A 27,663-nucleotide genomic window follows, 5' to 3' on the forward strand; every position below is an offset into this window, starting at 1 on the left:
GCCTTGTGGCTCGTTTTCCATGGTTACCGATTGTCAACAATTCTCTTCCCAAATTGTCTATTTTTCTGCACAACCTAAGCGTCGATTAGAGAGACATTGCTCAGAGATAAAGCACCAAAAATCTGAATGGCACACGTGTCTTTCCGAGAACATTCTAAGCTCGTGTGATCAGAACTTTTTTTCTGGCTAAAGTAATCGAGACCAATCGAAGTCTCTCGAGTTTTTTCGGGGGTTTGGGCTCTTTTTTTCCCAGTTCGGGGGAGATCGAAGTTAAATACACCGAGAGCAACGATCTAGGTGGATTCGTTTGAAAGGGCGATTTGTCAAACACTTTAACAGCTGCCGCACGCCGACAGCATTATGGAGAGGAGAGAAGAAAGAAAGAAAGAAGGAGAGAGAGAGAGAGAGAGTGTACGAGAGAGCAGTGTATTATCGATTTTCACGAAGTAATTCAGACGCCATGCTCGTCCAGCCACGCGGAAAGCGCTTAATCCGAAACCCTTCGAACAGTTTTGCACACGTTAAACCGCATGAAACGTGATGTGACCCGCGGCCGGCTGGGTCGTAGGGGAACGCTTACGGGTTTCGGGATTTTAATTTACAATTTTTAGTCGAATTGCCGCACCTGTGCTACTAACCGACGATAAAATTGTGTCGTCTGAGAAAAACAAGCCTGAACAACGGATGCTAGCAACGTTCCATCGACCGTTTTAGAACCAATTTAGAAAGATGTTCGATCGTTGAAATCGAATTTTTACGAAACATCCAGTCGGCAGACTCTGTTCTCTCGATTCAACGTATATTTGTTATTCGCATTAGAAACAATTAAAAATATTCCACTGGAAAATAACAACTCGGGTCACATTGAAAAATGGAGCAGTGTTTCCTCCTCGACGCGACGCACAAATGACCCCGCACTTTTATAAATGCAAGGTCCCGCCGTCAATTCTCTATTATAAAATATCTGCAACACAAATACACCATAATACGATGCAAATTTGTGCGCATACTCGGTTTGCAACAAACAAACACTGTTGCTGCGTCATTAACCAAACGGACCTTGCACCGTCAATTCAACCCTTTGTGTTTGTTGAACGTTGTTCCTTCCGTATTCGATAAACTGTTCGGAATCGGTACAGTTCCATCGCAAAGCGAACGTTGCAACGCTTCGAAATTCCACTTTCCGCTGTGTTTTTCGACGAAGGATTTTTCTGTCGGAGATTTCTGGATCGCGCCTTGATCTTTTCGTCGGAAAAAGGGTCGCCAGAAATATACGGAATATCCGCGAGCGTGCTGTCGGCCGGCATCCGGTTGACTATTTCGAGAATATAATCGCGAAACGAGTGGAAAAGGGGCCGCGGGGCGATCGCAAAATGCGCTTCGAGTACGAACCGGCGTTTCTCTACCACGTAATGGCTCGTTTCGTTCGTAATAAGCTACGCAACGACACCAATGGCACCGACGAATTCGATTCGCTTTGGCACTGTTCCGACTGCCGCGATAATTGTCATTTTTTCAATATTCCATAATTTTTTCCGATCGTCTCGAGAAGCTGTTGTTCACCGAAAAATGCATCGGACGTCGACGTACTTTCATTCGCAATGTTTCGTTCAGTTGTCCGAACAAAAGGATTCGAGACGCAAACATCCGATTAATATCGCCAGACCTCTGAAATCAACGATTCGATGGAAGCGTTAAAAATTCGCAACGCATTCTGGTCGAGTTGCTCCGCGATTCCACACAGCAGGAGAAATTAGACGACTGTCGATGGTGGCAAACCGAGTATAAACGGTCAGACCCGCGACTGGTTCCACAAGAGCCGCGAGTTTCCGGTCCGAGGGCGCGCGTTCTCGGAAGCGACCCCGTAAATCAATTTCTCCGTGCCGGTTCGGTAAAATCACAGAGAGAAAGAGCTCCAAAGAGAGAGAAAGAGAGCGAGAGAGAGAGAGAGAGAGAGAGAGAGAGAGAAAGAGAGTGTGGCAGCGCCGTGTCGCTAATAAATCGAGCTTTCTTCCCGGGTTTATCCCGCGTCGTTCCTCCGGTTCGCCATAAGTCGCTTAAAGCCGTTGCTCTTCGGCGCTTTAGTAATTCGAGTTAGCTGTTCAGCCTGTGCCCCCTCGTCCTCCCCTCTCTCTTCCACTCTCTCATTCTCTCTCTCTCTCTTTCCCTCTCTCTTTCTCCCTTCGCCGCGCTCCTCTCTCCCTCTGCGCCTCTGTTATTTCGCGCTTGGCGAAAATCGAGAAAAAGGAAGAGAACGCGTCGTCGCACCGTCGGTGGAAACGACCGAGAGAAGAGAGGACCGAGACCAAGACCAAGACCACGAACCGCCGATTGTTTTAGCCCTAGGCCAAACTAAAACGGCCGGAGAACTCCGGAGGGTCAGGGCCGTGCGCGAGGGGGGTTGCAGGGGCGCGGGAGATGCGCCGACGATCGTAAACCGTGGCCCAGACACGCGGAAATTTCGTTTTCGCGTGGTATCCCGCCTCCGAGCCGCTCCGGATCTTTCGTTCGTCGTGTGGGATCCCTGAATTTTCAACATCGATCGCTCGTCGAACGTTTCTCCGGCGTTTTTAACGCTCGAATCGAGCGCGAAAGCAACAATCAGGCTCCCAGGCAAGGTGTGCCATTTTATAAAATTAATTTTATAAAATGCGTTCCAAGCAAGAATTCCTTCGCATCGCATAATTAAATTTCTAGCAATCTATCGATTACAGTAAAAATTGCTTCGAAGCAATTAGAGCACGAAGGATTATTAAATCGTTTTAGCTTCGGCGATACGAATAGCAGGAAACTGTTCGCGAGCGAGCACGGTTGCGCAATGTTTCATAATTTTGGGAAAAAAGTATTTTCGTTGTTTCCGCGCGATCACAATTGTTGGACAAGTGCCCTGCCGGGGTTAACAGATTCAAATTCAGAGAACCTGGCACTGGTTTATCGTCATCAATGTCTCGGGCCATAACAAAAGATTCGGAGATTCGGAAAACGCAGATCTTTCGAGATTTATACGTCTCGTCTAGCTAAAATCGTCCCCGATCTCTTTCGGTCGAATAAAGTTGACCCAGTTCGCCTGTTTATTTAAGTCTTCTGTTACGGAACCGCGTCGATCGATCCGAGCAAAATTAATAGCAGAAACTGAACGGACGAAACGGAAAACGGGGTAACATATGTAAAAATGCCGGGACGTCGACGTCGACGATATTTAAATTATCGTCGAGAAGAATAATTTCAACGCAGATCCGTTCGCTGCGAACGATGCAGAAAATGATTGCCTCGTGGCACGATCCGTGGTCTGGCGACGATTTTAGACTGTCCCGGGATGAAAATGGGAATGGGTTTGCGCAGGGTTCGCGGTGGATTACGGTACTGGGAAGTTTTGCAAAGACGTTCGCGAAGAATCGCTATTTTTTCCCTCGCATTTTCCCCCGCCTTTTCTGTTGTCAGTCCCTCTGTCTTTCTGCTCGTTCTGGTGAACGCCGACAGCGGCGACAACGAACGACGTGTGCCAAATCATGCGAGCGGAATCGGAGAAATTTAAAAAATATTCTAAATTTAATTACCCCGGCGACCCTCGGTCTTTCGAAATCGTCCGAGCTGCCAATGGCTGGTTGAAAAATAGCCGATCGACGAACCGTGTGTGCCCGTCGAGCCTCTAGCGGGGTGGCATTTGCATCGCTTAAAAAAGGGGAAACACGAGAGAAACGATTTCTCTCTCTCGCTCTCTCTCTCCCCCTCTGTTCCTCTTCGTCTTCCTCTCTCTCTCTCTCTCTCTCTCTCTCTCTCTCTCTCTCTCTCTCTCACTCTTTCAGTGTGTACGAGTCGAACCTCTTAACCCCATCGACGTCGAATAATTCATCGGAGGGGAAAGGGAGTTCTAAAGAAAACCTTCGGACTTCAAAGAGAACGTTCACGGAACCAATCGACAAATTCGCGCGGCAATTTAAAAATTCGTTCCTTGGAGAACATCCTTTAAGACCGTGACCTTTCGGCGTCCATAATCGTACTTTTTCAATTAATCCCTTCGCCCGGAGGATTGTTGCGGGGCGATCTCTATTTGTGCACTTGCGGTGTTTATTCGGTGCTACAGTGATTCATAGACCCGGGATCTTTATTGTTGTGTACACCGATTTCAAGACACTTGTTAATTCCTTTAGTTAGAACATTTTTGCAGCGCAAGCTCGGCTCGTTTAAACGGAACTATTAAATCGAGCTTCATCTTATCCGACGATATAATTGTTTACGAAGCCTTCCCGGTCAATGAGAAACGGAATAAAGGGGTAATGGAGTTTGGCGGTTATTCTCGACGATTTTATTATGTAATATATTTATATTGCTGGGAAAATATTTGCTAAACTAATATTTTGGAACGACAGTCTTAACGGAGGTTTGCGAATTGAATTTATTTGCGGGTTCGATTATTCTGGTTTGCTTTTTTTCTTCTTCTTTCAAATCGTACATCGTAGTTCCCTCGGACCAATTCTCGTCGAGGAGAGAGAGACACGAGTAATTCCGATGCGTGTCGTGGGCAGAGAGAATCGGCGACGAAACAAATGTCCTTTCACGGTCGCGCTAAAAAGCGAGCACAAAGAATAAGGCGGACTGGGCAATGAAGAGGTCAACGAGAGCCCCAATTTCAATCTCTCTTTCCCACGCTGATCCGACGTCGAATCAATTCCCCGACTCCATATTTCACTCGATAGCTCGGTCATCGAGACACGTCCATGCGTTCGAGCCGCTCAATCGAGACGACCGTCGACGTTTTTCGCGGAAATTTAAAAACCTCCTGCAACGAGAAACCGATGAAAAAAAATGATGAAATTACTTTTCGACAATTTTTCATCGGACGATCGAACTCTCGATTTTAAAGCGCACACTGAAAATCCTAAGTACGGTATTTTAAGCCGCAGTTGCAATCGTTTCGGAAACTACAAATTAAACGATTCTAGAACGATTCGCGCCTCGATACGGTCGCAGAAAAATTGGCAGCTCCGTGCAGGCACAAATTGTGATCGATCGAGACCTTAGAATACACAGATACACGCGCACGGATCGTCGCAGGTGCCAATTCTGTTGTCACTTTAATTCTAATCACTTTTAAGACGGGAACGCAATAATTCTAGGGTTTCGATCGTTTGCTCTAATCATTCGCGACGACAATAGCGAAACTACGATCGGTCAAGACAATGCGATACACAGTTGCACGTTGCATGTAAGTAGCAATTTCGCTGTCGTTTCGATCGTACTCGGTACCGAGTAAAAAAAAACGAAATAATTCTGCACGGTCTCGTAACGAAACAAGACGTTTAATTCGAGACAGTAATTCGACGGTCGAATCGCGCGTTATCTGCTTTACATCGCGAGGCGCGCTAAATACCCGAGGATGGTAATTTCGCGGAGGCCGGGCCACGTTCTAATTACCCGAGGCGAGGATAATGGCAGGGAGGACCGAGACGGGCGAGGTTTTCCGGAAAAATGCGAGCAGACGAGAAGGGTGGATCCCGTCCGACGTCCAATCGGTGCTCGAACGCAGACGGAAACGCCACCGGGCATCGATAGAGCGTGGCGGCGCACTTAATAATAGTCCTCGCTCGTTACGCACTCGTCGAACTGCCTTGTTAAGGCTAACAGCCACTCGCTCTCGGGGAATATTCGAAAGTTATCGGACACGCGATCTCGTAAATCAGCGCGCGTTATGGGACATTGTGGAACTTTGAAATACGCTCGCCACCAGCCACCGAAGCACGAATAGCATCGACGATTTGTCGTGGATTTCCCTTCGCGAACTCCAACCGCAAACCGCGCCATTTTCTCACCCGGAAGAATCTTCCATCGCTCGATTTTCTGCGATCCCTTTTCGCCGATTCAGATTCGAGCTCTCGCTCGTTATATTCGCGAAACGCTGGATCGCCGATCCTTGGAACATTCGAATTTCGTGAACAAAAATCCTAGGCCGATAAACCGTAAAAAGTCTACAGCGTATACGACTACAGTAATGTCTCCCTAATTGACGCTCGGATTGTCCACAAAAATGGACAATTTTGGAAGAGGAGATACAATTGTTCGAGCCTTGCGGCTCGTTTTTATAGATATTGACAATCGGTAATTATAAAAAACAAGCCGCGAGGCTCGAATAATCGCGACACCACTTCCCAAATTGCCTATTTTAGTGCACAATTTGGGTGACAATTAGGGAGACATTACTGTAGATTTAATTTCCTGTTTCTACGAAAGCGACAAATATTTTTCGAACCAATCGTTTGTTACACGGTCGAAATCTTCTTTCCGCTTCATGCACGAAGCGCAAGAATTGCAGACAAAATTGTCGAGCCCTCTAAATCGTTTGCTCCCAACGTTAAAAAATAAAGAAAACGAGCAGGAACAAACGAAAGCGTAATCTTCTCCAGTTACAGCTACGCCGTTCGAAAAATTCGTTTGAAATCGTCACCGGGAGTAAACAGAGAGAGGGTCGAAGGCCCTCCACGCAAATTACCAGAAAAACTCTCTCCCCGCCACGCGAAGCAATTAAAATCATCGATAGTCCTCTCGGAAACGCGCGGTACGCTCGGTCTTCCCTTAATTATCCCGGGGTCTGATTAATCATCCGATCCCTTCAGGATCGTTTCAACGGTATCGTGTTTCCGGTAAACAGAGGGCGATCGATCGCCGTGTTTTATTGCCGATCCATTTTCGCACCCCTTTCGGATCCCCGGAAAATTCGTTGAATGAAAAATCAGGCCAGGCCCCGATTACCGGGCGTCGAATTTCGTGTTTTGACAGCGGATCGACGATCCGTGGCTACTCTCTCTTTTTACTCCGGAGAACCCCCCTCCGATCACCGTCAGAATCCTTCCGCGGCATCGGGATATCGGCACCAGAAATAAAGTTTTCGAAAGTCGAACAAAGGGGGTGCGCGCGCGCGCGAGCGAGTAGGCTGGCTCCCTCTTCTGGCTGTTTGAATTCGCAGAAAGGGTTCGATTCTGTTTATTTTCGGGAAGCAGGGGGTGGCAGAGGGTGGCAAGGGGGGCCGCATGCAGGCGCGTGTGCCACGAGGAAACGGGTGGGAGGAGAAGCTCGCACGTGAATGGCCGATATTACTCTCACCCTCGTGAAAAGTTTACGTCCCACGTAAGAGCTCGGCCGAATTGGGGTGGCGCGGCATGGCGCGGCGACGGGGCTGAGACAGGGGGCTGCGCCCGCGATAAGTAGTACGCGTGTTTTCGCTCCAACTCAATTTACCCCCGTAACGCTGGAAACACCGGCGAAAGGGTGGCCTTTCCTTTGAAACGAGAAATCTTTATCCGACACGCGGGGGCCGGGGGCCGGGGGGGCAGTCGGATTTTAGGGGTCGTGGAAAGTCCGCGTGCCCCTCTTCCTTTAAAATTTAAACCCCTCGCGCCAGAAGCCGTGGCTTTCGCGTCCGTGCCCCCGGTTGTTCGAAATTTAAAACAGTAGCCCCCTTCGTGCGCTGCTTCGAGCGCCCGGATCGTGCTTTCAACCCCCTCGCTTTCGAGTTAAATAACAATTATTCTGCGCGGTTATCGGCCATGGAAGCTTTCGGGGCTCTTTCTCCTACGTACTGGGACGATCTTGGAGCAATTTCATCGTTTCGCCGAGGGGTGGCAACGGCGAGAGAAACGTCGATTGCGATGGGGAAGGTTTGGGCCTGTTTGGTCTTCGGTTTAAAATTGAAAATGCGTTGAAACGGCGTGGTTTTGCGATTGGGAATTTTGTCTAGACCCACTCGCTTCTATTTCGACAAGTTCGAGCCACCCTGTGATTAATAAATTTTCATTTCACCGCATACACTTGCCACTCGTTCCACGACGCCTACGATATTCGACCCAGTACTTTCGAATGAAATATCCGCAATGCTCGGCAATTTTTGGGCACGATAGTTCGCCGTGCCCCTGCCTCTACCATCCCCCCGGACGATATTTAAATAGATTTCTCCGTTCCGTCTTAGTTGGTAACGCGAGAACAACGATTAACCCAGTTCGGGTCCACTCGGTCAATAATTCCGGAAACGATTGTTCCCCTGACCGGCCTCCCCCCGTTTAAATTTAACACGGCCGCCATGACCAAGGGAGAAACGAAGTACGTATAGCGCGAAGAGGGAGAGAGAGGGGGGCGGGTTGCACATAGCCGCCACGGCTCCGTGAAAAGAACGACCACGGTTGGTGGAGGGGGTTGACACTAAGTAGCATGTCCGTGTAACAGTGGCCCGAAAAATCCATACGTCCGAAGGGCAGCTAGATTATAATGAAAAAACGAAGGGGGTTGGTGAGGGGCGAAGAAAGAAAAAAAAATTCCGCGCCTCGCCGGAGGGGTAAAACGATACCAGCTACATACGCGACATTAATGAATGCGCCTTTAGAAACCGGCGCGGTGCGGTGCGGTGCGGTGCAGCGCGGTGCGGCACGACGCGGCGAGCGGAGAGGAGAAGGACGGAGACGCGCGTAGCACGTGGCTCGATTGCTTTAACGACCGTTTGTACGCGCGCGCGTTCGCTCGTTCACGCACACCGCTCTCTCTTTCTCTCCTTCTCTCTCTCTCTTTCTCTCTCTCTCTCCGAAACTCTCTCCGCACTCCTCGCGAAAGGCTTCGACGATGGACTCGAGCCACTGAATAATCGACGACGATGAATAATCCCGTTTTCGGTGCATCGGGATTCGGCCCTGACACTCGAGGCCCCGCTGATCAAAGGGAACGAAACGAACGAAACTCGCCCCCTGGACTCGGAAGAAAACCCTTCCGCGATCTTGCCTTCGGGATGAATGACTCCTCGCGAGACCTAATCATTCTACCGAACCAAGGGGGGTTGAGAGCTTTCCCCTTTTTTCAGCGATTCTTTAGCCCGCCGTCTCCTCGTCCATTATTTTTTCATCGAATCGTGCATAAAATCGACATCTTTTCTAACCTTCCCACGGCCCGGCAGTCAACATTGTCTGTTAAAAAGATTTGTACAACAGTTCGTGTACGAAGCTTTAAGTAGAAGACTGCTTCTTGTCTTGTGCTCTTTTTCTGCGTTTAGTTCAACTTTTCGTTTCGACCACGCCTCCATAAAATTCGCGGTCTGATAATAAGCGCGTCGAAGTGGTCAATTCGCGTTGCTTTTTACAAGGAACAAGACCGTATTTATCGAGTCACATTGCACGGTCGTTGCTATAAAATAAGCCTGAATATACATTATAATAATTGTCCACAGCGCCTTTGCAATTTCAACGACTCCGAACTAAAGAATTTGAACGAAGGTTTGCTAGTCGTAACGTCACCCGTGCGGCACAAGTGGTTCGTGTCTTCGTGTAGAACTCGGTGGATTTTCAATCGAATTCGTAGATCGCTCCCGAAGGAAAGCTCGATTCCTGGGAATTCTGCCGGAACAAGCGGAGTATAAATTCTCGCGCACCCGTGAAAATCGTGGCGCCAGTAGGGTCACCCGAAAGCGAGCTGAAACGGGAAAGTTGAAGGTGGGGCCGAAGAGGGGGCGAAGGCTGACGAGAGAGGAAGAGAGGAGGAGAGAAGCGCGGACGTGGAAAGGAGAAAGCGAGAAACCGCGCGTAAGGCGGACACTAAAACTATTCTAAGATCCTCCGCGAGAGAGTGTCGCGGACTTATTGTCCCTCAGCGAGAGCAACGACGGCGTTATTTCTGTCAAAATTACGTTATGGTCGCCATTCTACTGTCCCGTTTCTCCGAGCGCTATCCGTTTAGCACCTTCTTCCTCCGTTCGTTCGTTCGTTCGTTCTTCCCGAATTTCTCTCTCTTTGGCCGGCCGCGGCTCATGGAATCGGACCAGAAATAAACGTGGCCAAGCGCGCACCATCATTATAATTAACGTCGTTTCCTTCTTTAGGGAAGAAGCCTCCAGAGACGGCCAGAGGAGACCGCGCCGAACGCGTCTCTCTCTCGGGCTGCCTCCTTCCGACTACGGGAATTTACGATCTCCGCCACCCTGGTCCTCCCTGCCGATAGAATTATTCACGCCTTTGTCTACCCTGCTCCTTCCTAATTATTACTCGACCGTCCACTAGCGAGATTTATGAACGGTATTTATAGCGCCGGCACTCGCGATATCCGTGGATTCGACCGCGTTCCCAGGAACGCCGCCGTTTGCGCATTTTTCTACGGCCTCGGTTCGCCTTTGGCCGATTCGCTTTCGTTGCCAGCAAAAACTAGCGCGATTTTCAGTACGCAACTTTCGATCGAACGAGTCCGCTCTACCATAGTAGAAGTAATTTTCTACGGAAAAGTTAGAGAACAAGTATATATACATACTCTGGAAAATTGTGATCGATGCAGTTCGGAAATCGGTTTCAATATTCTGAAAATTAATTATTTTGTTAATTAATTATCTTCAACTGTATGCCCGCGACAACGATTAATCCGTAATCCATCGAAAGACAAATTATTCCCAAACAAAATTTGATTCAGCCACGAAAACAGTGTACGCGTGTATTAAATAAAGTTTAGATAACGACTTTAGATACCAGTAAAATGAATAATGGCATGTTTCCTTAGAAACCCCATGTGCAAGGCAATCAAATTGAAAAGAACATTACGTCAACAGCATTTCAGCAGCCATAAACGTCAGAGACGAATTCAACGAAGCCAACAAATCCACGGCAATAAAACCCGGAGCAGAGGAGGCTCGATGAAAAATGGAAGTCAGTGAAACAGAAGTTAATATTTGGGGGTTGAAACAGCATCTCGCGGTTGATCGCTTCCGTTGGTTCGTCGGAACCCTTGCACAGCTTCATCAAAAATATTAAAACTCACCGTCACAATATTCCCACCAGCCGCGCGTTTCATCCCGCCGCCCCTCTCGGCGCCCCCGGAATCAACGCAGTCTCTATTCTGGCTCATTAAATCGCATCTGGCCGGTTACTCCTTTGCCGGAGCCGTTTTTCCGGAAACAATGTTGTGACGAGGGCCGTCGAAAAAGGGGTACTAGGCGAGAGGGGGGGGTGGAGAGGCGCGGCTGCCCGTTGGGAGTTTTTTTTGTCGATATTTAGGCCCTCTCCTTCAGAAGAGAGAAAGAGAGAGAGAGAGAGAGAGAGAGAGACAGAGAAAGGAAGGAAAAGGGCTGAATGGGCCCCTTCGCAAGGAGAGAACGGACTTGCGACGCAGCGGGCACTTGACGCATTATCCAAACACGCGATTTTGTGGGTTAGGTGAACGCACCGCCCCCCTTCTGCCCCCTTGAACCGTTGACAGTCAATTATTCGCAGGGTCGACCGACGAAATTGCTTCCGCGAAGAATTGTTAGAGTATAATTACTTGGGCCGATCTTTTTTCCTAGTTGGAATCATCCCCCCGAGTATTTTGGCGCTCGAGACCTCTTTTCACCCTCTGAGAGGGTCCACTGCTAATTATTCGTCGGGACCGGGAGCTACTTCGATATTACAATAATTTTTAGAATCAACCGAATGCATGTTATTGATCGAGAAGCGCCCCTTTACACTCTCTGAAATATTATTATTATTTTTACCCTCGTGGGGGTTGGTCAGATCGTTTGGAATTATTCTCTGATAGCGTTGTAGTTTCTCGCACGGGGAAATGTTTACTGAATATTGGTGCGATAAATGAAGCACGCCTTTAGAAATATCCAGAACGCGTTCTTAGCGGCTGCAACCCCTTTGGACAGACAACAATCGATTATATAGTTGTTATTCAGATCCCCCGAGAATTATTCTCTGCTGTTACAATATTGAAAAAAAAGAATATATAAAATACATCCTTATCCTTTATAATCCTCTGACAATCTCGACAAGTATTTGTTCAACGCCCAGACCTCCGATTAAATAAATTGCCGTACCAAGGATATATTTGTTACAGAATAAAAATTAGAATTATCCCTCTAAATTCGAAATACATTTTTGCGATATTCATTGCTCCCACAAACTAGACAATTGTTCTCCTCGTAGTCAGAGCTTCGTAGATCTAGGCTGACGTGCCAAAAAAATATTTGCCGCACAGCAACGTGCACGATAAATTTGATAAAAGTAAAATCTCCCCCGGACGAACCGAACAACGAGCTCTTTTAATTCCAAGGGACAAGATTTTCAGTTGGGAGATTTCAACGTATCGGGGCAACGCGGGAACAGTTTCATTGAATTCTCCATTCGATGAAATCGTGTCTATAGCGGTCCGGGTGCGTGTGGGTCGTGCGTCCTCGAGGATTTCGGGTGCACGCAGGTCAGGCTCGCATAAAGGGTTACGCTCGTCGAGGCCACGCGGATTAAATGATTAAAAAAAGGAGGAGAAAACAGGAGAGGGAGAGAAAAAGAGAGGAGCACGATGAGAGGGAGAGAGAGAGAGAGTTAAAATACGGGGCCTGCTTTTCAGGATCGGGCTTTTTGAAAATTTCAAGCTACCGGGGCCTTCCGACCTTTCTGTCTCCCCCCTCCCTTTCTCTCTCTCTCTCTCTCGCTCTCTCGTCGCGAGTTTCAAGAACCACGAATAGAAAGGGTTCTGCTTGAAAGGTGGATCTCGCGTTAAGGGTAGGAAAAGGGGCGTGGAGGGGGCAGCACGGCGGCCTGGTGCGTGTCGTCCCCCGAGTTTCTCATATTTTTTAAGATTTGCCCCCTTAAGCCGTGTCACGTTTCTCTTATTATTCGACCCGGTAGGAAAAAACCGGACCGGCGTTTTTGAGACTCGCGCCGTGTGGGTGGCATGATCTCGCCAGGCGCCCTTAGAACTACTTTCTATAGCAACTTGTAGCCGAAACTTGCGATCCGATCACAATGGGGGGACATTAATCCCTCGTGTCTGCCTCCGCGCGCAGGATCCACCGATTCGAGCGCTCGCGTGCACGCTTTAAAACGCGCTCGCAAATAAAATCTCGATGTTTTCGAATATCGCAGGATCCTCTGCTCTATCCAGAAAAATTGTATCTATTCTCTCGAATCCAAATGAGCCATGGATAAAAATAAAAGTGAAACTCTCGAGTCTCGGGAACGTTTCAAAATTCTGACGTCGATTATCGATGCTCTATGACCTCGATTTCGAATCGGAAGCGTTAAAACATCGTCGACGGATCGTGCGAGTCTATCGCCGCGTGCCGAATTCGCGGTTCCTCCATGCCGTTTAAATTAATAATCCGATTCGGTGGAACCGGGAACGGTCTCGCGTATTATTACGCAACGTTCGGTTATGGCTATTAATCTATCCTCCGGCGTACGGTAATTATGTAACGCAGCTGCGTGTTTTGTGCGGCTCGTTAGAGCCACCTTCTTCCGTGCATTCGCGAGGAAATTCTGATCCGCGTGAATTTACAGCCGCGTTTCTTGTCACGACGAGACCGAAAGCGAAACGACGGATGGGAAAAAGGGAAGAGAAAAAGAGGAAGAGAGAGAGAGAGAGAGAGAGAGAGAGAGAGAAGGAGATAGCTTGGGGGTCAAGGCTCGATCGGTTGGTATTAATTAAGAATAAACGCGAGAGACGGCCCATGATTCGTCTCTCTCTCTCTCGTATCCGGGAACGTCAGACATTTTGTTGACGCCTAATTATGCGGACCGCGTCGCAGGAAGCGTGCCAAAACGGCCGCGGTACCGACTGTCGAACGGAACCTGGCCTTGGAACTCGTTAAAAGCCACAACGGTGCATATTATTTCGTTAATCGGCCGTTCCCGGATCGATTTCTCAGCTCCTCGTCTCTTGAAACTGTCCGTCGCAGCGTCCGGAAGCTCCAGATCGTTCCAACGCAACGAACGCGTCGCTTCCGTGACATTTGCAGTCGTGTCTTCGCGACGAAATTATTTTTGAAACGTCAGGCGCGTCGTAGACTGTACCGTGTCACTTTTGTTAAATCAGCCTGCTACTTTGTTCAGCGAAGTAAGTTCAAAGTTTCCGGAAGTTTAACCCTTTCCTGTCGAAAGTCCCGAGGACGTTCGAGATTAGATCGTTCAGTTTTCTGCGTTATTTGCAACGGAATAAATTGTTGGATGACGATCAGGGCCGGTGCATCGCGCAACAGTTGATTCGGAGAAGCATCCGGGTGTTCCTCGCGGGTTCCCGATAGTTTGCGGAACATAATGCCGGAGCATAATGCTCGGGGCCTCTCCCTCGCAACCTTTACCATTTCGTCTCCTTTCTGGCTGTTCGTTTTTCTTTCGTTTCGGCCGTCGAGACGCGAGCCGGGGGGAACCCTTCCACTCTCTCTCCCTCTCTCTCTCTCTCTCTCTCTCTCTCACTCTTTCTCTCTCTCTCTCCGTTCGCGTACACACGTGCGCATAAAACCCACGGCCTATACTATACCCATCCCCGCAGAAACCGAGCGAGAACCAGGGGGACCCCTAAGAGAAATATTCGACAATTTTTAAACTCGTTTCTGAACGCATTCAAACGCGCGCTCGTTCGCAGTCGGCAAGTAGGAATTTCTCGGAATCGGCCCGGGCCCTCGCAAGGGGCACGCCGGGCTTGGCTCGCGGTTTCCGGCGAAAAGGGGGCGGGGGACACGCTGTATATTCTCCCCCCTCGGTTACATATTTCGCGGTTATTCGCGGGATTCCTGGGACCGGTGGGAATCGTGTTCCTACGAAATTAAACGGAGGATTTTCAGCGTTTCGGGGTTCGACGTTGTCCTCGATTACGATTTATTCGTTCGTTGATGTTAAATTAATCTCCGATCGCTGTAGTTTGTTCCTAGAAATTTCCAGCTTTTAATTCGCATCGATTCTATTTTTTTTTATACTAGGGAAAGAATCGCAATATTTTGTATCCTTTCCTCCGTCATCTGTGTATTCTAATGATTCTCATTTAGTCATTATTATACGTTCATTCGAGGCTTTATTAGCTCCATTTCCGATCTGCAATGATTTATCGACTAAATAGTACGATTGAAACTAGTACAGTTCGCTTTGCGATCATCGCGTACTTTTAAAATGATCGAAGAAATGGCGAGAAAAAAAATATGCATCGGTGCAAACAACCCCTAAAGTTAATTTATCAATTGCTCGCGTGTATCGCTAATTCTTGGAAGCGTTTCCTAAAAAAAGAAGCAATAGGCTCTCCTCCCATTGTCACAGCTGCGTCGAACAACACGCGATCGAACTGCTTGCAGTGCATCATAAGTGCATCGGTAGCTGCTCTGTTATGCACGTTGAAACTGCATCAAGCCCGGTAGATAAAACAGCTGGTGCAGCAGGGCCGATAACTTTGTAACCTTCCATAGCAATGCGTTTCTACTTTGCCAGCTGCATTCCGACGAGACAGAGAATCTACCTTCGCGCTCGAAGGTACCCTGTCTCCCCTTGCACCTTCGATCGACCACATAGAAACCTGTTCGAGACGACACGGCGCGGCGCGACGAATTCAAAACGTTCGAACGTTTAAAAATCCGTAATTTTCTGATTTCAGCTCTGCTGAGACAAAGCATGTCTCCGGTCGCGGACACGCTGATCGGTAGCTCGAAAAGCTCGGTGTCCCAACCCATAATCGATTACTCTCGTTACGTGAGGCGGTACACGTCCGGCCAAGAGTGCGGCAGTTCCTACTGCAAGGAGCTGGGCTGCCGAGAGCATTTTCACTGTCTGGACTGCAGTGGTAGGGTGTTTGTGAAAAAGGAGGAGATGATCAGGCATTTCAAGTGGCACAAAAAGAGGGACGAATCTTTGCAGCACGGTTTCATGAGGTACTCGCCGACCGACGACTGCTCGGAGAGGCATCCGGGCCGTGCGTGTCCGCACAATCGCAAACAGACCCACTACCACTGCATCCACGAGAACTGCGACAAGGTTTACATATCCACGTCCGACGTGCAGATGCACGCTAATTACCATCGCAAGGACTCGGCCATCATACAAGAGGGCTTCCAGAGATTTCGAGCTACCGAGAGCTGCGCCACCGAACACTGCACCTTCGTCGGCCAGAGGACCACGCATTTCCATTGTCGCAGACCCGGATGCAGGTTCACGTTCAAGAACAAGGCTGACATGGGTAAGAACGATCTTGTTCTGCTCCTTATTCGATTCCTTGGACGGCGGATCGTTTCTACGCCTACAACGATAGATCACGTTTATCGCGTTTATCCCATGTTCGGTCATCAATTTTTCCGAAGATACTTTCTATCTTTCCTAGCGTGGCATCTCAATTTATTTTATTTAATCGTCAAGAATCGAGCAACTAGACGACGATTTAATTGTACTCGCCACTGTCTTCAATTTACCTTTTTATGCGCGAGATGTTGTCTTCTTCTCTTGCTACCGTCAGGTTCTGCTTCACCTGCAACAGAAATGCGCCTTTGTAGTCCCAGTCCGGGAATATCTGCTAGAACAGGTTCGCCCCGGAAAACCATTTGGAATCATTATTCTCGATAGAGTTGAAAATTCTTTACCGTACCTTTCTGTGTGTACCTTAAACTCCCCCGTAACGCTCGTGCCAGTCGTTCGATCGAACCTTGACATAATCTTGACAAAATCTTGACATAATCTTAACAAAACCTTGACATAACCTTGACACAATCTCGCTAGCATCGCTGATCAGATCCTCCTTCTTCCAGACAAGCACAAATCGTACCACATCAAGGACGAGCAGCTCTCGCGCGACGGCTTCAAGAAGTTCATGAAGTCCGAGGCGTGCTCGTTCGAGCAGTGCCGTTTCTCCCGGGTCTGCAATCACATCCACTGCATCCGGCCGCACTGCAGCTACGTGCTGCACTCCGCCGGCCAACTGTACTCCCACAAGCGGAAACACGAGCGCCACGAGTCGGAGCTGGCTTACCGGAAGTACAAGCAGATCAGCTCCGTAGGCGGCTCGAGGCCTCCGGGGTCGTGGCCTCCGGACGACCTGAGCGGCCAGAGCTTGTCCTTGAGCCTGAACGGCGAGAGCTCGAACGAGGATCGAGGATCGCCCTCGTACTACTCTTTGGACGACTCCTTCCAGAGCGGAAGCGACCTGGCGATGGACCTGACCGCGCCAACGACTACCGTCTCGGCCAGCGGAAGTTCGACGATGACGATCGACCAGCATCAACAGCAACAACAGCAGCAACCGCAACAACAACAACAGCAGCAGCCGAGTCAGCTGACGGCGACCGAGTTGGCGTACCTGGTGCCTGGGAACGCGGACTGTCCTTGCCACCTCGGCAGGGAGCATCATCACTGCGGTCTGGACAGATGCGGAGCCGCGCTGAGGGACCCTCGCGAGGTCAGGGAGCACCTGAGGGAGCACGAGACCCAGGAACGCATCACGGACGCGTTCTTCGAGGAGGGCGGCTGCGACGAGGGGTGCCCGTACGCCGACAAGGAGAAGCACTACCATTGCAACTGGGAGAACTGCCGGGAGGTGATCCTCTCGACGGACAAGCCGTTCCGCAGGCTGCAGCACTACAAGATCCACGAGTACAGCAGGCAGCTGAACCTCTCCTGCTCCTCCCACGCGCTCTCCTCGGACGTGACCTTGACCCACCTGACCAACATCGACGCCATGTTCAGGCGGAAGCGAGGCAGGCCGCCGAAGAACCGGGTGATCGAGATCTGGTCCGGAGGCGACCCCGCGACCCACACCCACGACTCTCCCCAAGCCATATTCACCAGCTTCAAGCTGCCGAAACCGCAGACGCCCAGCCTGACGGCGAATCCTCTGATGGAGGATCGCGAGGGCAGCGTCTCCCCTTCGAACAGTCTAGGGGAGCCCGAGGGCTTCTCCACGTACAATTCCGACGGCTGCCCCGATCCCGCCTGCGTCCTCAGGTCCACCAGACACCATCACTGCTCCCAGGCAAGGTGCCACTTCTCCACCGACAGGCCGGACCAGTTGCTCATGCACAGCAAGGACTTCCACGACAACGTCGACATACCGGCCGGCTTCGCGTTCTTCGACAAGATGGTCGACTGCCGGCTAGCCGGCTGCCACAGCAACAGAGTGAACAGACACTTCCACTGCACCAGGCCGAACTGCGGATACTCCTTCGTCAGATACTCCACCATGGTTCTCCACGAGAAGCAGCACGCCGGCCAGAACGAGCCCGCCAATCAGGAGACCTCGATCCACGACGGTCATCATCCGTCTTCTCAGCAGCTCGTCCACGAGACGAAGCCCAGGATCCAAGTGAAGAATCCCGCCGAACTGATCGAGAAACCCGAGGACTGTCTGAATACCTCCGATCTGGAGAACAGGTCGATGATGGAGGACAAGGAGGCCGAGATACCCAGCCCGGACGCCAGCAAGACCACCGGTAAGTGGCGAACGATCGTCGGACACGAACCCAGTGCACACCTGTACAGTACTGTTGTTTTATAAGAGTTCCGAGTTTGGTAGCGACACCCGATGTCAGAGTCGGTCGACTGCATGTCTTTTGTCCTTTTTTTTCTGCACGTACACGCACCACAATGTATATTCGAACACATCAGCACCACCCCACCTCTCGAGAGTTCTCGGTGTGGATCCATGCTTGGCGAGAGGACGTCCGCGTTGCCGTTTTCTTTTTTTTATTCTTTTTGCTAGCGACGCGTAACCGTTTTTTTTTTAGGAAGAGCGTAGTTGCTGTTGCGTTTTGCTACCTTATTTTGCGACGGTCTGGAGAACCTTTACAAATCTTTGCGACGGGATGAGACGATCTTGATTCATTTCTGGACCGTGGATTTTTGCGCCAAAAGTTGATACAGCAAATTGCAATTAAGTTGAAAAGTCCTGAATTATAAAACGTTTTCAACGACAAAGATCCACAGTTCGGTAGTCGCTTTTGGCGGCTCGCGAACAAATTACCAAACCAAGACAATGATGCAAAGATTCGTAGAGATTGTCGAGTAGACGTCCCATCGCCTGTTTCTTTTTTTTTCGTCGTTGCGTTTGTACATCATTTTTTTTTTGCGTCTGATGTATCTATTGTACAAGGTGGTTGTAATTCTAGTGGGAGGTATATTTGAAGTGTTGGTTGTTTGGTTGATTGTTGCTAGTGGTGAGGGCGGCAGGCACCTATTATCCGGTCAGTGGACCGCCGAGTGAACCTGCACTTCCGGGCGTCGTGCTATCCATGCGAACTTCCGTGCATCAAGGTTCGTGTCTCTATCGACGACAGATTTTCTTGCCTTGAAAACGTGTTCTCTTAGCATAGAATCAGCCGAGGAGCATAGCAAACCTAATACGTCGCGCCGTCGTGCCCAGAAAGAAACGTCGTCGAACATTCATGCGATCGACGGGAAAATCACTTTCGTTCGGAAGCTTCGAGGTAACGTCGCGTAGAGAGAGAGAGAGAAAGAGAGAGATGTACATACATGTAAATCCGCGTGCTTTGGTTCCTTAACCCTTGGACTATGGTGATCGGGTCCATCTTGGCCCGGAGCTCCGAGGATCGACGTATCCTATCCGACCGACGCCGAGAATAGAACTAGAAAGATTCGCGATCGCCGATCTAACGAACGTGGAGCCAAGAGCGAGCACCGATCGAAGTAAACTGGTTGCAGCAAGAGATCAAACTGTACATACGCGATGCAAAAGTCCCCCCTGCGTATTGGGTTTGCCTGCGCCTCGTCTGCCAGCAGTGTCAAGATCCCGCGACCACCCTCGGTATCTCTGTCTAAACGATTCGCTATTACTATTGCAGAGTCTCCGGTTCTCCCATCGACCAGCTCCTCGTCGCCGCACACGCTCTACGGTCCGGAGCAGAGCTGCAGCCGTCCGTTCTGCAAGCTGAAGCGGAAGAATCATTACCACTGCAACGCGTGCAATCAGGCCTTCTCCGAGCTGGACCGACTGGTGGCTCACATAGCGAAGCACTCGACGGGCGCCATATTGAGCCAGCAACAGCACGACCTGGCGAACCAGGTGCCGAATCAGCTGCAGCACGAGTACCTGGCCCAGCTGTCCCAGAAGCACGACTTCATGGCGCAGAACGCTCAGATGGCGCAGAACATTCAGAACTTCCAGAACCAGATGCAGCGTCAGATGCAGCAGACCCTCGGCCAGATGAACCAGCAGAATCAGCTGAAGGAGGTGAAGATGGAGCCGGCGAGATGCGGCGCGGACGTCGGCGTGCAAAACGTTCCTAGCGTGAAGAGGGAACCGAGCGAGATCAACAGGGACGAGGCCAACAACTCGGTGATGGACGCGAACGAGAACGGACAGTTGTCCCAGCCAAGTTTGCCGCCCAGCGTTCAACAATCACCGGTCCCGACCAGCTTCGAGCTGGACCTCAGCCACGGATTCCACTTCCCGAGCCCCGCGGTGATGGCCGCCATGAATCAACAGATCGCCCTGATGAACCAGGCTCTGCCGCCTTTCCTGCAACACGGCGGCATGTACACGGGCGCGCCGGGACTCATGTTCGCTCCCGGACTACCACCGACGAACTTTCTACCTCCTACCAGAGACGAGAACCCCTTGGCCTCGTTGGCGGCCAACCTGAACCTGAACAAGAGGTCCTTGTCCCCGTCCGACAGCAATTCCCCCGAAGCCAAGAAGCAGAGGCTGCATCATTCGATGAGGATGCTGAAGGACGAGCCGGTGCCAGAAGGATACGTCAGGTTGGTAGAGGAACCGCGATATCTCGGGATATCTCGGTTTCCCGCGATATCTCGGGAACCAGGGACCGCAGGGCCAACGAAACACGCGTTGAACAACGCGGCCGGAAACGGACCACTCGGCGGTGCGAGAAAAGTCCGTTTCGCCTAACGAATTCCTTGGAATTTCAGGTTCCGCTTCAACGAGGACTGCAGGTACCCCCACTGCGGGTACCGGGAGCACCAGACGCACTTCCACTGCATGCGCCAGGACTGCGGCTACTCGTTCTGCGACAAGACCCGGTTCGTCCAGCACACGGCCCGCCACGAACGGCTCGACACGCTGATGGGCGGCGACTTTCAGCAATACAGGGCGAACGTGCCCTGCGGGAGGGCGCAGTGCGCGTACACGTCGTCGCTGGGCTCGATGCAGAACAAGGCCTCGCACTTCCACTGTCTGAAGTGCGACTTCGTGTGCACGGACACGAACAAAGTGGTCGCGCATCGTCGCCAGCACGCGAAGCTGGACAGCATCGCGGCGGCCGGCTTCCAGAAGTTCACCCCGAGCCAACCCTGCGGGGGCGTGCAGTGCCAGCACTCGGGGAAGCAGACCCATTACCATTGTCTGCAGTGTCAGTACGCGGTGCTGGGCCTGGCCCAGATGTCCGCCCACAAGTACAGACACATGGACACATAACGACGCCTGGTCGAGCGGCTGTTCGCCGGAGGAGGCTCAACGAAGACGGTGAACCGAGCTTGGCCGGTCCCCGTGGCGGACCTTCCCAACGGGGCCGTCGGCTGGATCGAGGGACCGTCGATCCTGGATCAAGCACCGGGACGGTAAAAATTGACACAACCGTACTCGTATCCCCGTAGACATTCCCCGCGGAGCGACCAGAGTGATCCGAGAACCAGAGTCCTCGCGGTGATCCGCATGATGATGATCAGGGGCAGCCCGACCTAGTCAGTGATCGCGTGATCGGTCAACCGTCGACGAGGGATCCACGGGACCGTCGGTCGACGATCGAGAGATCTTCTTCTCTCCCCCCCCTCGATCGTTCTTCGTACTTACGAGGATATTTATTTTACCGACCGTCGGGAAACCTCGGCCGTTTTACCCGCCATCGGGCACGGATACCAGCTGGAAGCGGTTCCATCACCTTCGTCCCGTGGCGCCGAGTTCGAAAGCAGAACCCGAGAGAGATTCTTCCGAGATTCATCCGGGATCGTGAGACACGTTCGAAGAAACAGAGAGGTGTTTTTCGTTGGTTAGAAACGTATGGTACACGGAAAACCGTAGACAATAAACGACGACGACGACGACGCGAGTCTACCGTATAAAATAGCTTTAGCGCGAAGAAAAAGACAAACTGTAATATTTAATAGCAAAAGACCCTGTACATTTTTCTTTTCTTTTGTTTCTACTTCTACTTCTACTTCTTCCTTCTACTTCTACTACTTCGACTACTTTTTCGTTTTTTGTCGTTTACTTTTCTCTCTTTTTTTAGTAGCGCGTACCCTCCGCGTGGTGCAGCGGCGACTTAGGTCCTAGAGTAGATAGTTAATATATAAAATGAGAGAGAGAGAGAGAGAGAGAGAGAGAGCGGGAGAGCGTGTGCGAGAGTGGGTTCTGGAGGATCCAGCGGAAAGATCGACGATTTTTGTGGCGACAGTGGGAACCGTTGACAGGATCGGTATGCGCTAGCGAGCCAAGCAATTCCTTTTTCGACATGGCGTCGCGTCTAGTCCATCGCACCATCGCATCGGTGTTTTTCTCTGAGAACGATTGTCTGTCGATCGATCGATGGTTCAGTGGAACGACAGAGTGGTCTGTCGTGGACGGCGCAACGATCCTTTCGCCGTCGGCGACTGCTAAATTCTCTTTTGTTGCTGTCTCGGTCACAGCTTCCGTTTCGTTAGCTTTTCACGGCGGCGGAAAATGGCGTTCGCTCGTCTCTCGAAACGAGAACAACGAACAGAGCGAGGTACGCGGAGTGTTTCACGCGAAACAGGCCACAGCATCGTCTATTATAGCTTCAAGTTTTCACTTCGATCGTTCGTAGATCGGTTGAAATCTTATTTCTTTGATACATTTTTTAATTCGATTCCGTACTCGAAATTCAACGCGGTAGAAGCTCGATTATTCGATGTCTGTATTCCTTATTAGTCAAGCACGTTGTTCATGTAAATAGATCCGAAGGGATCTGCACACACATCTCTGCATATTGTACATACCAGTCAAGACTAGATCACTCGGTACAAGACTTAATTTAGCACTTTAATTAAGTAACCGTTCCAGCGTCTGAACATCCGTTTCCTCGATTAGCTCGGATAATCGAGGTTCTACCGCGATTTCTCGCGTATCGCGAGTGGCCTGTTTTAAACGCAGCACCCTGCGTATCGCCGTCAAAAATTAAATCGTCCGCAAAACCAGCGCCGACTCTGATATCCGTGTGACACAAACGATCTCGGGCGAGATTTATCGAGCTTGCGCCGTCTTCCGACCGCCGTATTGTTTGACAGAGTCAATCGAATCGTACTAAAGATTATACGCTTCCTCGGGGAACACGTGCCGCGGCCGGGAGGGTACCCGTTCACGTTAATCGTATTTTACGAACAGTATTGCTAAACCGAGAGTTAACAAAAAGACTGCCAGCCGGAGACGCGACAGAGCAGAGAACTTGAGAGCAAGTGAACGGAACATGGCGAACGGAACCGGAAGCGGTTCCGAGTAACGAAGACGCCGAGACGTTTTCTTGAAACTAAAGAGTATACATATATTGTATATTTGCGAACTGTACAGTGGAAAGTATACGCGAGGTATACCCGTAAACAGCGCGAGCCTCGGACACGGATGGACGAGATTTTATTTAAGCGGTACTCTTTTTATTAAGCTTTTGGTCGACGATCGAAGTTCGAGTGCTCGTCGATGGAACGAGAATTCGATGCATCTACGATAAATAGGTCGTCGACGCTTGCGTGTCCTAGTTCTACGAGAGAACGCGATTCAAGGTTCTCGCAACCATCGGCCTTCGGGGATGCTCAACGACCATGCGGTACTACTTCCCCGTTTACACGGTTTCAGAGATGGTGGGTTTTAAGAACAATAAGTTTATGGTAACGTTTGCGAGAATCTTCGGAACTGTTGCGCTCGAATTTTATAGGTTCGATGCTTAGGCACTCGACGACGATTGCGTCTTGTCGGGAAAGGGGACCATCTCTGTCCGCGAGGATTCGGTTCATCCGAGACTTTCACCTCCCCGAAAACTCATCCCCTTTTACGATCGCACCTGTCGTTCATCGCGAACAAGCTTCGTTTCATTCACGATTCAATCAGGAGCTAGCTAGATTTTTATATATCGACTGGGCTTCGATATTCGGAAGCTCGAAGACTTCGGTTCGGACATCGTGCGTCCATTCGTCATTTGTCGAAGAATTCTATAGACTTTGAATACCATCCACGATTATCACTAGAACCGGCTAGATTTTTATATCGTCCGAAAAGTATCGAAGTACCTAACTGAATTTAGGGTTACGCTATGCCACTCGTCCGACAGAATTTTCTCAAATTAATTTTAAAGCCTTCTAGACGAGAATGTAAGAAGTAAGGGAAGCCGGAAGATACGCGTATAGAATCGACGATAACGATGTACCACGTAGCAGATAGTAAAGTCTGTCGTGTGCTCTTCCTCCGAAAATTAGGGAGCGAGTACGCGCGCGACGATAGCGTGGCAGCGTGAGAAACGCTAGGGTGCCTTTAGAGTTCCTCCCGGACTTGTAGGACCGTGCCTTAGCTCCGACAAAATCGCAGCATTGTCTGCGAATCCTCTTCAGAAACCGAACAATAAGCAACATAGACGAGTATAGATATAGTTAGTGCCTTAAAACAGAAATTCGAAAGGGAAACGGCGACACTGGGGTAGTAGCCTAGAAAACAGAGGGAGAAATCTTCCTAGCGAATTTATTAGAAGCTTCGAGAACGTTACTCTTCGAGGAGATCATTTTCTTCGTGCAAACCGAACCCTGCTCGACCGATAAAGCGTAGTCTAAAAGCGTCTTCGGACGACTGTAATTGTGGAAACGAAGTTCGTCCTGTTCTTTTCCTTCGTCGTTATCGGAGCACAGCTATCCATCGCGACGAATGGTTCTTGGTGGAGTTTTGAACGCAAGTTTAATTAACAGTTTAAGTTTACTTTTCGAAGTGGTTTTTCTTCTTCGAGCAGAAGCCGAGAAACTTGTGGCTTTAACAACCCTGCCCGACGGTTTTATCGTCCGCGTTCCATTGACGATCGATACTCGCGGTTTTTAATTGCCAGGATACGAGCACTATTCCTAACAGAACAAGGCAGAGATCGTGAATTTAATTATTGGAACGATTCTTTGATTTTGCTATTGCTCTATTATCAAATATACGCTTTTCGCGATTACTTTTTCAATTTACTTTTCACAATTATTGACAGTCGTACCGTCATAAAGATTCAGATTTTTTAGATTCGCTTTTTAAAAATTTGGTTGGAAATCGATACAACCGATCCTCTGAGATCAGCCAGGACGAGCTTCGGTGTTCCGTTTGAATTGATTCAACGATTATTGGACGATGGAGAAGGTGTTGCTGAACCACCCAGAATTCTTCCAATTATTCGAAACCTAAAATCATCTTTATACATTGTCACATTGATTTTACAAATCGATCTACTTTCCTTCATTCTCAGCATAACGATCAGTTCAACAAATGCCTCCACCATGGTCTACAAACATATGAAAGCCAACGAAACCCATGAAAACCGACTGATATCGCATCGTACTGAATATTCTCTCAAGGTCAGTGGGAGGAGCCGCCCCCACTCCGCTCTTTCTCCTTTCTTTCTCTCTTTCTCTCTCTCTCTCTCTCTCTCTCTCTCTCTCTGTCACTCAGGCTCCTCCCACGCTCAGGATTGTTGAGGTGGTGGGACGTGACCTCGAGCGACGATTCTCTCCGCTCGGACTATAGCGATTGATTCGTTGCCCGCAAAAAACTCGGATGGAGAGATCGAGGAGCCTATTCCGGGGTGTCCGGTGTCTCCAGACGAAAGCGGACACCGCGGAGAAACGCGATCAGAAAAATCCTGGGGATCGAGGGAAATCGAAAAGAAAGAGAAAGAGGAAGGAAGGGAGAGAGAGAGAGAGAGAGAAAGAGAGGAAGATGCGGCGCAGGTGGGCCAGCCATGATTGAAACGAGTGCCATAAACCGCGATAGTAAGGGATCGGTCTCTTTCTCGAACCTGAAACTGCCAGGAGAGAGCGAGAGAGAGAGAGAGAGAGAGAGGGGATGGAGAGGACCTGTAAAATAATTTATTTCCTCGACGAATCAAAAGGTTCGTCGAGCCTCGACCCACGAGTGGGGGTCGGCGCAATCTAAACCGGAAGTACAGCGAACCAAACTCTGACGGGCCCCTCAACAGGGCCCGTGGAGGATCGATAAGGAGGGAGCGGAGACACCGATGGGAAACGGAAACGGTTTTGAGACGTGTTTCGAGGAGCGACGGTGAACTGAGGTTGCCTTATAACTATCGAGCCTATATTATATATATATATATGAGAACAAAAGGTATATATAGTATATATAAATGTGGAAATATTGCGAGATCGTTTGATACACGATCGAGATACGTATTGAAAGTATGCGTGCGAGAACGAGCGAATGGGATCCGTGTATGTTTTATGTATGCGTGCGGGTGTGGATATGCGTAAGGGACGAGAGATGTATACCAGTAGAAGTCGTACTATTATTTGAAGAAGTTTAGAGAGAATCTATCGTACGGTCATTAGTATTAAAATACCTGCTGTATGGATGTAAGAGAAAAGAAAAAAACTATTATATAATTTTATCTATTATTATTATTATTATTAATTATTGATTAATATGCTCTATTATTATTATTATTATTATTATTATATTATTATTATATTATTATTATTATTATGAATGAGTATCCGGAACCACACTTCGTATGTAGCTGTGATTTTGCTTTCGAACAAGTAAAGATTAAAAATATTTATAGCAACCGAACGTGTTCTGGTCATTTCTTTTCTGGTTTCGATAGAGGCCGAATTAAAAAATCGTCTCGACAGATTTCGATTGTAGTTCGATTTAAAATATGCGACAGGACCAAAGTCCATTTAGTATGCGACACGTACGTTCCATCGAAAGGTGAACAAGACGTCAACTGTTTTTATCCCGAGGTATTTACGGTAGTATAAACGAGTCAGGAAATCTTCAAGAGAAGAAAGAGAATTCGCGCGATGGTTATGGTTGTTGTTCTCCCTTGTCGTTAAAGACACGGCTTTGTAGAAAGAGCGGCCGCAGAAGCGGCTTCGTTATTCAGCGTCGTCACGCATTCGTTCGTCGAGTAGTTACTTGTGCGGGTATTTTTATATTTAGCTTCCGATTACCAACGGTAGCCGGCTCGGTCTGTTCGCCATCATTCCGACGATAAAAAGAAAAATGGAGGCTGACGAAAACTGGCCGAATGCGATTAATCGTTATTCGTTTTATCGCGCGGCCTTTCACTCGATAATTATACTGGGTCAACTGGAAAACCAGAAATTGACGGAAACGTTTGAATCCCCGAGCTCCCGGTTAAATCGTTTTCCAAATGCTACGAAATTGTGGAAATGTCAGACATTTTTGTGGACCGATGCACGCGTAATTATCCATTCTTGCATTGCGAGCGTTGTCCAATTGAAGATACAATGCATAATTTGGTATTCTATTTAAACGTTTCGCACGATTGCTTTACGAGCAATAATGAAAATACAAAAATTAATATTAAAATATACAAATTAATTGCCTCTGCGAATCCGTTTGGAAAGGAGAAACATCGAAATGCGACAGATGATGCAATATCGTCGATTCTCTGAACCGTTGAAATGTTGCGTTTCTGCGATTGGTTGCTCGATCGGAAAAACCGAGAGAATGGGTAGACCGAAATCGAGCGTTTTATCGGTTCGCGGTATTTGAAGCCGTGCATATAGTGTCGTCGTTAATTATTGAACGGAGATACGGCATTATCGTCGGCCGGACACGAATCGACGCTGGTTTTTATACCGATTCGTTTTTCGTAGTGTCAAGCAGAAGCATCGATTAAACGCGTGATCCGCGCGAAAAGTTTATTTCTTCGCGTTCGACCAGATGTTTCCGTATCGATATATCCCGTTCGATCTGTTGCGCGCGATTGAAAACGAACTA

The 27,663-nt window shown here is 49.3% G+C and overlaps 1 protein-coding gene across 3 annotated transcripts in view; it reads left to right on the plus strand.

Annotated features, from left to right (window-relative positions):
* The window catches only part of LOC117225913 (zinc finger protein castor homolog 1), a 125,398-nt gene extending 98,919 nt beyond the window's left edge, over positions 1-26,479 (plus strand). For 2 of the 3 annotated variants that reach the window (XM_033479754.2, XM_033479755.2), the window contains 5 exons: positions 15,355-15,933; positions 16,496-18,172; positions 18,894-18,992; positions 19,541-20,459; positions 20,628-26,479. In XM_033479754.2, the coding sequence (XP_033335645.2) occupies positions 15,355-15,933; positions 16,496-18,172; positions 18,894-18,992; positions 19,541-20,459; positions 20,628-21,132 (3,779 nt within the window). In that variant the 3' untranslated portion in view covers positions 21,133-26,479. The remainder of the gene's footprint in view (positions 1-15,354; positions 15,934-16,495; positions 18,173-18,893; positions 18,993-19,540; positions 20,460-20,627) is intronic. The other variant, XM_033479757.2, reaches the window with a different exon arrangement.
* The last annotated feature ends 1,184 nt before the right edge of the window (positions 26,480-27,663 follow it).

The sequence above is a fragment of the Megalopta genalis genome, chromosome 11, assembly GCF_051020955.1.
Source record: "Megalopta genalis isolate 19385.01 chromosome 11, iyMegGena1_principal, whole genome shotgun sequence".
NCBI classification, from domain to species: Eukaryota; Metazoa; Arthropoda; class Insecta; order Hymenoptera; family Halictidae; genus Megalopta; species Megalopta genalis.